The sequence below is a fragment of the Eurypyga helias genome, unplaced genomic scaffold, assembly GCF_000690775.1.
Source record: "Eurypyga helias isolate BGI_N326 unplaced genomic scaffold, ASM69077v1 scaffold16135, whole genome shotgun sequence".
NCBI lineage: Eukaryota > Metazoa > Chordata > Aves > Eurypygiformes > Eurypygidae > Eurypyga > Eurypyga helias.
In genome coordinates, this window is record NW_010251041.1 from 137958 (window position 1) to 150014 (window position 12057).

At 42.4% G+C, this 12057-nt stretch overlaps 1 protein-coding gene across 1 annotated transcript in view; it reads left to right on the plus strand.

The window, feature by feature from the left end:
* The window catches only part of LOC104509825 (chromosome unknown open reading frame, human C10orf90), a 67567-nt gene extending 55918 nt beyond the window's left edge, over positions 1 to 11649 (plus strand). The window contains exons 7-9 of the mRNA XM_010151888.1: positions 8315 to 8378; positions 10070 to 10169; positions 10738 to 11649. Of these exons, the coding sequence (XP_010150190.1) occupies positions 8315 to 8378; positions 10070 to 10169; positions 10738 to 10776 (203 nt within the window). The 3' untranslated portion in view covers positions 10777 to 11649. The remainder of the gene's footprint in view (positions 1 to 8314; positions 8379 to 10069; positions 10170 to 10737) is intronic.
* The last annotated feature ends 408 nt before the right edge of the window (positions 11650 to 12057 follow it).

The window sequence follows — 12057 nt, forward strand, 5'->3', positions numbered from 1 at the left end:
GTGGATGCTATTGTGGAGAAGGATTAGTATCATTAATCAGTCCCAGAATGAGGGATCTTTGTTTCCTACAGATGCTCCTAAACTTTTCTAGTTGCAGCCTGTCTTGCAGAAGAGCCAAGGGCTTCCCCCTCGTGCTCACCAAGGGCACTGGCTGCCTGTATCCTTCTGAGCTCTCTGCTGATGACACCGGGGTCACAGCCTTCTCCTTCCCTTCTGCCTGCCCCAAAACCTGGAAGAAAGAGAAGTTATCATTTGTTGTCATCATTATTCTGTATTCTCTGGAAAAGCCATTTTAGCACGTGAAATGTACTTTTAAAGCAAGGAAGGAATTTGCCTCGTGTTTTAGACAACAAAAGTACAATGAAATGAAAATGCAGCTGTTGTCCAGGGAGGGATGCAAGCACAGTTTCATTTACTGAGATAGGAAGCGGACATCATAATCCCGGTGACCTGAGGATGCCATTTCCCATTCATGCAAGGGAGGCTGTGGGCACAAGCAGCAGTGCCACCGCCTGCTCTGTTGCTTTGTATGGCCCATCCATGCCCCCCATATTTCAGTTGGATCTAGCTGGATTTTATGAAACATGGGAGGGATCACCCCTGACTATGTATTTTGAAGCCAGCTTCTCAAGTGTAGAGAGCCTGGGATTTCTGCAGGGCACAAAGGCCAGGAAAGGAAAAAACAACCTAATGGGTGTCTGCAGGTCCAAACACAGAAAGTCCTGAATGCCACCTCTGTCTCTGGCTATACCCAGCTGTGAGTCAGTCAGAAGGGGCTCTGACACCAAAGCTGGGGACAGGAGCTGGTGGCTGAGGCTCAGTCTTGTGCTACCGCAGCCATTGCTGCCCAGGGTACAGTACAGCTGCCCCAGGGTGTACTGGGCATCAGCAGAGGGCACGGACCTGTTTACGTCACCACATCCATTCCTGTGGTCATCTGGAAGCCTGTGTCTGCTGCAGCCAATGACAAAGGCCAAAGCAGATATCAGACCTCAGCCATCAAGGGAACTGGGCACCAAACACTTGTGTGCTCGAGGGCAGTTGCTTTGCCACATCCCCACAGCCATTGGTATTTTATTTGGTAGTAGTACTAATGGGTCTCCTGTTGTCCCTGCGTCGTAAAAAATCTCTGCCGTCCAGTGCAACCCACCTGCAGGTTTCCTGGTGTCAGGAAGCAGGCTGCTCTTTCACGGCAACACGCTTTGGAACAACATTTGAAATTAAGAACCCAGGAGAGTAAAATGATGACCTGGAAACTTGCTTAAATAGACAGCATTGTGTTGGTGGCAGCCCTAGGCTTCAGGGTGTGACCTTGTGGTTGCTTTTTTTCAGTCTGATAGTTTCCTCCTTTCTCCTTTTTTTTATTCTCTTTCCTGATGTTTTTGGGATTTGTGGAGGTAGAGGTCTTTACGGCTCTGAGGTTCAAAGGGCTCGTTGCCAGCACACCCCCATACATTTTCCAATGGTCGTCTATGTAAGGGCAGGTTGGTTGATGAGTTTAATTTCCACTGACCCCCAGTGGAATTTCCACAGTGACCCCAAGGATGGATTATTAGATCAGTAGTAGGGCAGGAGTCGTGCATCTGTGCGCAGCCGCGAGGTGCTCGCAGGCCAGGTCACTGCAGCGGACTCGCCGCCCGCACTGGCAATAACGCTCATTATCCACCCCCAAAAGACATTCCCTGGCCCAGTTCCCCACGTGCACGTCTGTACACTCATGGCAGGTGGCACAGGAGAGGGAGAGGGGGAAACTGCACCCTTGGGTGGCAGCCTGCTTTCCTGCAGGTGGAAATGGGGCTTCAACTGCAGCCCCAGATGTTTTGCTCTGCAAGCTTGCTGCAATTACCTCTCTCTGACATAAGCTTGCTGCATGCACTTCACTCTGGACTCGTGGCTTTTATTTCAATAAAATAGTTGTTGCCCAGAAAAAAGAGCAATGACCTTCAGAGATTTTTCTCCACCTGAGATTATTCTATCAGACCAAAGTGTCTTTACCGATAATATGAGATTATTAGCTAGCATGGTTGTTCAGTGTTTTTGACAGTGGCGTTACAATTTTAGTTTCTTGCAGGAAAAAGAAATAATTGGCATTCAGCATCATTTCCATATAAATACCAACATCTGTGCAGTTTCCGTTTACCTTCCCATCCTCAAAAAAACCAAGTTGTTTACCATTTTTAATTGTAATTCATGAGCAGGATTTTAGGAAACGCTGAAAGTAATCTTAGAAAAATGAAAATGTTTATCCTGCAGAAGATTTTATCGGCCCAAGAGCACTTTGAAGGCAGAGAACCTGCAACTCTCAGGCTAGCCTTTGTGCTGTGTAATGTGTACTGCTAAATTTCGAGAGCGCTAATTAGTCCAAGATAGACTACTCTGCTGTTGACTATGTCGAACAAATTAGAGATCCCACTGTGACGAACTGAATAGAAACAATGTTCAAATAACTGGATTTAAATCTCTAAAACCGTAATGTAATTACTTCAGTGACAGGACTACCAGCTGTTTATAGGCCTTTAAATCTGCATAATGAACAGCCTTGTGATCTTAGTGTACACAAGCACTTTCAGAGGTTTAAAAAAATTTCTCAGGCACATATGGTTTTTCCATACCTTCCATTTTCCCTTCCTCCGGGAGGGCGGTGGTTCACTGGAAGTGGTGATATAAGTTGAACGTTACCATTCAACCCCTACCATGGTGCCTGCTGTGTTTCTCTGGCTTTGTATCCAAATCCTCTATCTTTAGTAATATTTTGGAAACAAGTTTATACCTCCTCAGTCATGCTTCTAAACCTTTCCAAAAAGCTTTATTGTAACTGCAGAAGCCTAGAGGGCAAGGATTGCTGTTTGTTTGTTTGTGTTTTTCAAGGGGTTGGTTTCTTGAGAAGACCTATGCCAGGGAGGTTTTATTAGGACCATAGAGAGAGAAGACAGCAATCAGAGAATTTGCAATAAGCATGCATCTGGCAAATCCTGCAGCCATGAACATGCATCCTCATGGTCTTCAGATGCCATGGGTGACTGATGAGATATTGGCAGCTGTTTATGTGTGGCTGGTTGTGCCACCCTTGGGTTCTTTTCCCCTGTCAAAACTTAGAGCTAGCACTAGTGCCACTGATCCTGTTGGCATCTGGCCTCTTTGGTTAAGGCTGACAGCCCTGAATAAAGACTAAGCTGCAGTCAGGTAATTCAATTAGGAAGAGGAATGACCTATTTTTATGTTATTATTATTCACCACATTGATCAAAGCAGTGCCTATGACTCAGCTAAACACGGCTGCAGATTGCAGGTCACTGGGAGTGGGTGACACAGTCCATCAGGAGCCCAGTGCTGTGGTGACAGGGAAGGAGGTGATGCAGTGAATGGGGTCACCAGCATGTCCCCTCCATGCCCTCATCCTTGCAAAGAGGGGAGATAGCCAGGCTCTGTGCAAGGAAGACAGCAATAAATAGGAAAATCTTCAGATATGAAAAGTTTTCTGTGTGGATGATGACAACGTTGAAACAATGCGCCTCGTAATGGGTGACTCACAAAGTTCAGTCAAGTAAATTTGCTAGGGGATAATTTCATTAGTCATGGAGTAGCCAAATAGAAAACTGACTTTTTGATGATGGACTTTTTAATCCAGGTGGAAAAGGTCTGATCTCACCCCTGACTAGAAATTGAAACTAAAGAAGTCGGGATTAAGAAGATGGTGCAAATTTTACCAAAGGATAATTTAATATTTTGATGATTTTATTAAGATCTGTCGTACCTTCTTCATTAACTGCTCTTTTTTAAAAGCAATGTTATGCTTTTTCAAGACTACATGCTCTAATAAAACAAGAATGATTTAGGAAGGCCAGGTGAGATGCTAATTTTTTTTTTTTCTGGATGAAATCCATGAATGTTTAGGTATCATTTGGACAAAAGGGACTGAAATCTCTTGCATCATAACCAAAATTAATTTAGTACGAAAAAGTTTTCATAAACTTGCAAACCTGTAAGCTTTACAGGTTTTTTTAGAGATACTAGTGATAATTTCCATTAAGACTGAAATACTAAGGAGGATCAGAAGTCTCAATAGGCATGGTGTAGGACAGACCTGAACAGCTGGATAGCCTGGGAACCACCTTCCTGTGGGTCCTGTTGGGTGAAGGACCACTTCTGAGCTTCAGCGTTTCTCTGAGATGAGCAGAAAGTGCAGGCAGTTATACCATCAAACCTGGAACTAATGGGTTATGGCATTTTTTTATAAATAATATGAAGACCTCATCTGTTGACTGCAGCTGAAGCAATTCATTGCATGAAGTCATTGACATGCAATATGCAAAAGTTTGGGCATCACCCCTGGGTGTAGGCACTAGTTTATATTCTCTGGATGAATTCCCAGTCAAGTGCTATGGGCATGTTAAGCTGAATGCCACCTTGACATTTATCTTAGACTCAAGGCTAATTTGTTTTTTTATGGGACTGTTGATTTAAAAAGCAGTGTTTTAAAAAAAATATTTTATATATTAGGACTCCTCTGAGTGAGTGGGATTTTGGTGAATTATTTTTTCAGTTCAGTGAAAAAGCAGTTTAATTAGAGACCCACCATTATCAGTGCTTTGTTTTGCAGGGACTGGCCACACATCGTCAAAGGCACATTTTAGCTTGCAAGGAACTTGGAGAATTCACATTTATGTTAGGGGAAAATATATGTATATTCCGATGGGCAGACTTTAGCCTTTGATAGATTTTGCCCCTCTTTTTCTTTTTTAAGTGTCAGGGGACAGTTCCAACACAATCATTTTATCTCTCCTCTATCTAAACATTTACTAACTTCCCGAGCAGGAAAGTTACTCATCCTGTCTGAGGTGCAGTTTAGCATTAGTTAAAATATATTACAGTGATGACCCATTTACTTTCATTTACAACTTGCTGGAGTGGCTTCTTTCTCCCACTACGGAGATGTCAGACCACTGCTACACAGCGTTGGTATAAATACCAGAAGCTCAGTAGTTTCACAAGGTTTGAGTAAAATACCAATTAAGTGTTTCATGTCTATCTGTCTGCAATTTATTTAACTGCAGTGCATCACCAGAAATGCTGAATGTCTGCTTTGAAATCCCTTCTTTTTTATCCTTCAGAAGAGTTCTCTCCAAAAGTAATAAAAGGGTGTGCAATTTGATAAGGAATTTTGATTAAATGCAATTTAGCAGACTATCAACCCAGGGAATTGTCCACCTTATGCTCCACTTTGATCTTCGCTTTGTAGGAAAGAATGTTAATTCAGGTCTTCATGATGTGTTTGGCAGGTTATTATAGCTCTCAATGTGTGCTGCTCCTCCACTTTGAAATACGCTTTCTTTGTGGTATGAACATTAACAAATATTTAAATGCACATATGATTTTTATTTTCTCATTTATTTTTATTTATTTTTTGGTTAATTTTTTTAATTCTAATCCTAAAATCTGTCAAGGATCAGCCTTATTTCTGCTTGATGCTTGCATGTGATTGTTTTTCTCATACATAACGACCTGAGAGTGAGCTGAGATGCACTACGCAAATGTTTAGCCATGAGTGTTAATCTTCTGACTCCAAGCTGTTTCACAAAGGGTATTTTTATAACCAAGGCAGATTTTTTTTTTTTTTTGGAGGTTTTTCATCAAAGTCTCTTTTTAACCCTTCTCTTCAAAGCCATCGGCACAGCCCCATACACAGTTCCAGGTAGAATCGTGGGCAGTGGTGGGTCTGATGCCTTTCAAGCCTGTTTCTGTGCCATCCAGAGAGGGTTATCCTGGAGGAACAGCCGTCTGCTCCCGCACCGGCACAGCTCTCAGCCTCTGCGGTGCTTCCCACCACCTCCAACACAGAGGCCAGCCTGTTTTAGCCCCTCAGAGGAAAAATACAGATCATTAACAGTTTTTATTTAGGAAAAATAGGGAAGGATCACTAAAATAATTTGTTTTATTCCAGAAATCCTACATCTGAGAATTCCTGGAACAAAAGTCCATAAATCTGAGCAGATGTGACATCCAAACCCTGTCTCCGCGCTGGCCAGTCACGCTGCCTGATCGTTGTCACACCAGGGATCTTGTACTGAGGACCATATTACTTACAGACAAAACCTGAATTTGCTGTGCAGTATGAAGGGCCTATGCCTGTTTTAACGCAGCAGAGGACCTATAATGATGGCTTTATACCATTTCAGACTGATCCTGTGTCATTCTCTGGGTTAGAGGATATGCCTTGCGGGAAGGGATGCATCCTGCAATCCTGAGCTCTCAGAATGAGGTGTGCAACCCCGAGCAGCAAGGGACCATGCTGAGGCTGCTCTGAAGTGTGCTGGGATCCACGCTGGTGCTAGAAAATCCATGAGCCTGGACCCTAATCCTTGGCGAGGACCATGTGGGTCACAGTCAGTCTGCTCCCTTAAGTTTCAGGGTTCTTTGGACAGCAATAGCATCTAAGTGTTTATTCCTTTTAAGTTAATGAACACGTAAATGAACATAAAACCACTAATAAATAAAAGACAAATTATATTTTCCTAGCAAATTGAGCATGTTGCTTGTGTGTACTGAAGATTTAATAAGCATGATTAAGTGTAGACAACTGCTGAGTGGAGGAAAGTCAGTCCTCAGGCAAAGGAGGCTTTGCAGCCCCCACCCCCCCCGCCTCCACCACCGCCCGCCTTGCTCAATTTGTTTTGAAAACTGTACAAGTTCAGAATAGGAACTGCTGCAACACTCCCTTTTATTTTTACATCGAGATACAACAGTGATCTTAAAGGACGTGTAGCATTTCCATGAGAAACACGGTGATCTGAGGATGACTTTGCCTCTGGGTGTAGCCCTGTAAGCTGCTCGAGGCTGGCTGGTTGCTAAGGCATCTCCCAGAAATATCCCTGAAACATTTGGTGTCTTCAGCAGCAGGGAAGGAAACCTGGTGGGAGAGGGGTCTTTTTTGGGTAGTGGTTGCTGTGTCCAGAATAATTCTGGAACAAATTATTCTCTGTGTTTACTTCTCTGCCTTGAATATTGTGTTTTGTCTCTTCAGTGAGATGGCAGAAAGAGGCTGACGTGGTGCCTGCTGTGATATATATTATGTCTTCTAAACTTCCTTGGAAAATCGAAGTGCTAAAAAGTTTGCACATATATTTATCTTATACAAACATTCTGCAAAGAGACTGGCCAATACCTTTGATGTTCAGATTACTGTGACCACACAGGGCATCACATCCCTATCCTCAGTGCCCTGGGGAAACTGCCTGGACCTGTCTGGGCATAGGCAACGCTCTGGCCATCCTACTGTTCAGAGGCCAGAAGGTCAAACCATTTCTTTCATATCCCTGAACTGAGAAGCTCAAGTTAGAACTATCCATGTTGCCTGTGTGCATCAGTGTGGCAGCTCGTGCTCTATGGGATGTTCCTTTCCCTCCTCCAGATGTGTCCTGCCCTATGGAGCAGGGACCATGCCCCATCTCCCCACTTTTTCTTTCGTCATCCTGGTGTAAATCTAAATAACCTGGAGGTACAGGCATTAGTCCTCTCCTCCCTCCTCTCCCTGATAAACATGGTTGGACACAGTCTTCCTCATGAAGAATCAGTTCTGATTACACATTTACTAGCTTCCCACCTTGGATGAACACAACCCCTTCCCATCCAGGATCCGTTTTTGTAAGGAAGCTGTTAAAATTACCTGTTCCTGAGATTTACTGACTGCTAAGATCAGTAATTATTTTCCTGTATCCAGGGAAATGCTGATTGGAATTATCGCAGTTATCTTCATATTTGATCAGGAAAGAGTAATATAATTTTCCTCCTCCTAACGCTCAGCGTAATTATTCACAGCCCTGCAAAACAGGTGTAAATTGAATCAGAAGTGATCATACCAGGCCACGTTTCCAACACGCATCATCTGAGGATGCAGCCAGCGTACACGGGTGCAATTGCCTGCACATGGGGAAAACAGGCAGCTTGATCCAACACTAATCCTCTCTGGTTCTTGATCTGAATAAAGGGGGTACACAGCTGCACGTGACAATGAAAAAAGCCATATGCATTTAAAATAAATGAACTCTGCAATTAGGCTGGTTGCTATGGGTCTTATCCATCCTTCCCTTTCTGTAGGGCATTTTCGGGAACGAATTCAGCTCCAGATGAAGTTGTTAAATGCCTTTCCATTGACCTATGGAGATTTGGATCCGGCCTTAAGCCATCAAAAATTTAATCAGAAATATATTTAATCAGATTTAATCAGAAATATCATATCACGACTACATGGAACGTGACATTTAACATTTCAGTAAACGCAGGTTCCTCCAATATTAATTTTATTTTCCCTCTGCTAGATAACCTCTTCAAACCAAAGGAAAGATTCATTCCGGAGAAGGAGATGCATATGAGATCGAAAAGGTACAAATCGCTGCGGTTTAGAGTTTGCTGCCAATCACTGCCATCTCATGCCTAAGGCAGCGTGTTTCCACGTCATCCTCTGAGGCTGGAGGCTTCTTCTGTCACGCCGCCTGCCGCACTTTCGTGCGATGCTCATATTTTTCTTGAACTGTATCAGTTTGATACATTTGGGTCAGCCCTGCCCTTTCGGCATCCTTTTTCTAGCAGTTTCAGACGGCATGGCGTACCAACGGTGTGAAAACTAAGTCCCTGGGAGGTACCTCATGCTGGACCTTCTAAAATGTAAGCAGTGGAGTCACTTTGGGTTGTTTTATTTTCATCCTGATTATGGCACGTGATTAGCATGAGAATTACAGAGAACTGTTAGAAATGAGGTGTCTGACCTTCAGCTGCATTGCACTTCACACCATCCTTTACTGCAAGGAAAGCTGCAAATGGCTACCACGCAGAATTCACCCCTTTTTAAGAGTGCTCAAGGTGTGTCCATCTTGCCGCCTCCAAAATACAGTCTCCTGGCAGCGTGCAAGCCAAACCAGGCTGTCTCTTGAACTCAGTATTGCAAAATAGTAGGAGAACCAGCAGGCATTGTATGCATGCAAAGAACAGGACTGCTGCGAAGGGAGGTCCTGCTTTCTTCTTCAGATCCCTGGGAATTTTATCACTGATTTCAGTGGAAAAAGGTCAGACCAGAAATCTGTTGGAGTGAGTCCAGAGGAGGCCACAAAGATGCTCAGAGGGCTGGAGCACCTCTGCCATGGGGACAGGCTGAGAGAGTTGGACTTGTTCAGCCTGGAGAAGAGAAGGCTCCAGGGAGACCTTATAGCACCTTCCAGTGCCTGAAGGGGCTACAAGGAAGCTGGGGGGGACTTTTTACAAGGGCCTGTAGTGACAGGACAAGGGGTAACAGGTTTAAATTGAAAGTGGGGAGGTTTAGATTAATGAAGAAGTTCTTCCTGGAGAGGGTGATGAGGCACTGGGACAGGTTGCCCAGAGCAGCTGTGGATGCCCCATCCCTGGAAGTGTCCAAGGCCAGGCTGGATGAGGCTTGGAGCAACCTGGTCTAGTGGAAGGTGTCCCTGCCCATGGCAGGGGGTTGGAACTAGATGGTTTTTAAGGTCCCTTCCAACCCAAACCATTCTGTGGTTCTATAAGTCACCTTTCTGAGGGCAACTCACGTAACTTTTAAAAATGGACAGATAATGTTCTCCTTGGTAAAAAGAGTTCCTAGTGAGAGTGAAACAAATGTTAACAGTCTACAGACTTAGAATGATGGTTTTCTTATATTTTGGGAAAAGACTTTGAAATAATTGCTTGATATTAATTTTGTGACATAACTATAAACAAAAATCATACAGGCCAGATTCTGGTTTGAATTATGTCGCTATAAATTGAAACCAACTCTGCTGAGCTCATTAGAAGCTACTTCAGAATTAGGCTGCTGCATTGAGATAACCTGCTCCCATTTCTTTCTTTACTTTTTAGTCCAAAATTAGAAGTGTTTTTCAACAAGTCAGATATTATATAAAACCATTATTGTTAATAGTTTGTAATTCCCGTGCCATGAATCCAATTTAACTACTTAGAGATGCCCATTAATGACAAGTATTGCATTGAAGGCGAACATTTCCTATAGGGAAAACAAATTATTTACAGGTCCCAGGGATGACTTTTAATTTCTAAATTCATTCCAGGATTTATGACAATTTACCTGAAGTAAAAAAGAAACAAGAAGAAAAACAGAAACGGACCATCATCCAGAGTAACAGACTGCGTGTTGAGATGTTTAAAAAGGTAAGGATTTACTGTGAAAGCCAAGTGTATTTTTGTAAACCTTCTTTACCTCTGAAAGGATTTAATAGAGACAGCACCTGCCTGGGGAGCTTGTCCTAACCATGTGCAAGCCCTGAGAGCAAAGGATGAGGGTTTTTTACATCTTGTGCTTGGAATTAGGCACTTTTTAAAACTTGAATCAACAGCTGAACCTTGTGTTGGAACAAGTAGCCAAGACATTATTTTAAAACAAATGAGTAATTAGTTGTGGTAGAAAGCTGCAGGAGTGCAGTTAACCCAGGTACAGATCTGAGGCACTGCCGGGTAATCCTGCTCCACGCTGCACACCAAGTACCAGTTCTACCTTGTTTAAATGTCCTATGTAATTACACCCTTCCTGTCCAAGATGGAAAAGCTTACAGTGAATTTTTTGTTTTGTTTTGGAGAAATGTTGCCGGTAGATTTCAAATCTACTGGCCTGAGAATGCTGATACCATCTCACCTACACTATCACTGAAGATTTCTACAGTTATAGCCACCTCATGTATTTTGACGGCATCTTAAGGCTGTTTTGCATATTTTTCCCTAGCAATTACTGGACCAGCTCCTTCAAAGAAACACAGAGTGACAAAGGATACTCTTGCCCATCATCCCAATTGGATCTTGAATGCCTCTGACTTCTAGATAAGCCATAAAATTTACTATTATCTCAATTACCTGGAGCTATTTTTCTTATCTCTGGTTCTTTATATAAAGAAAGATCATTTATATTTGAATTGAAGTTTTAAGGCAACTCTCAAGTAATCAGAAACAGTCTAAAAGGGAAGACAGCTATTTCAGAGCATCACCTTTTGGTCAGTTTACCCAGAGGAAATAATTTTAAGAAGTTTTAATACAAATGCTGAATTACAGTGTTGTTATTTATCTTAATATTTTCTGAAGTGTACATCTCTGTAGCAATAGAACTGGATTTATAAGACCTGGAAAATGTCTTAAATGCTCTGGAGCATTCTATTAATTGATTCCCTGTGAGTTAAATTCTTGAAGTAAAGAAAAATGAATATTATTATTTGTTATGTTTAGAAACTAGCTGAAATAGCATTACCACATAATCATAGCAGCAGCAGTTTCACATTAATGCTTAACCTACCAAAAGGGACCAATAGTTCAGCTCTCTGAAGAACTCTATTCCTGTTTATATAGTGAATCCACATAGCAAGCTTACCTGTTAAAAAGCAATATTTCAAAATTTGATTATAACACTGTTTTTTGTGTTTTTCTCTGTAATATATATTTTACTCCACTTCTGTGAGCATTAAGTATTTATAGCAATGGCTTATTAAGAAGTGGTGCCAAGAAGGATGTTTGCATCAACACTGAGAAACTAAAACCATCTGTAACGTTTCCTCCAAAAATATTTAAATCTTTATTTGTACATTTTGGAAGTGAAAACAACCAGCATACAAACCAATGGAGTTTATTTATGGAATAAAATATGAATATAATATTGATCCAACTGCTATGGTTTTATTTGGTGCTGTTAAATATAACACAGTTATTGAAAGTGCTTGAGAAGTGATGCCTTCGTATGCCACAAATCCTGTGGTAAAAAAATATTGGCCATAAAAATCATTGCAAGTGTTAACCTCTGTTGCACGAACACTCAATTGAGTGTGTCTGAATGAGGCTGGAACTTGGCCTTTGATATCTAGGCTTTATTTTTCTAATCTAGCCTGAGAGGTAAGGTCAGTTGCTTTGGAAGAGGGATGTTTGTGAGCGGGGCTTTGGCCACTGAGACAGCCTCCAGCTGTGTGACCTGTGCTGGGCACGAGGAACCTAGCTATATCTTGTGCTCTGACAGTCTCTGTTAGCTTGCTCTGCCTCTCTGTGTTTCAGCTTCTCAGCTTGT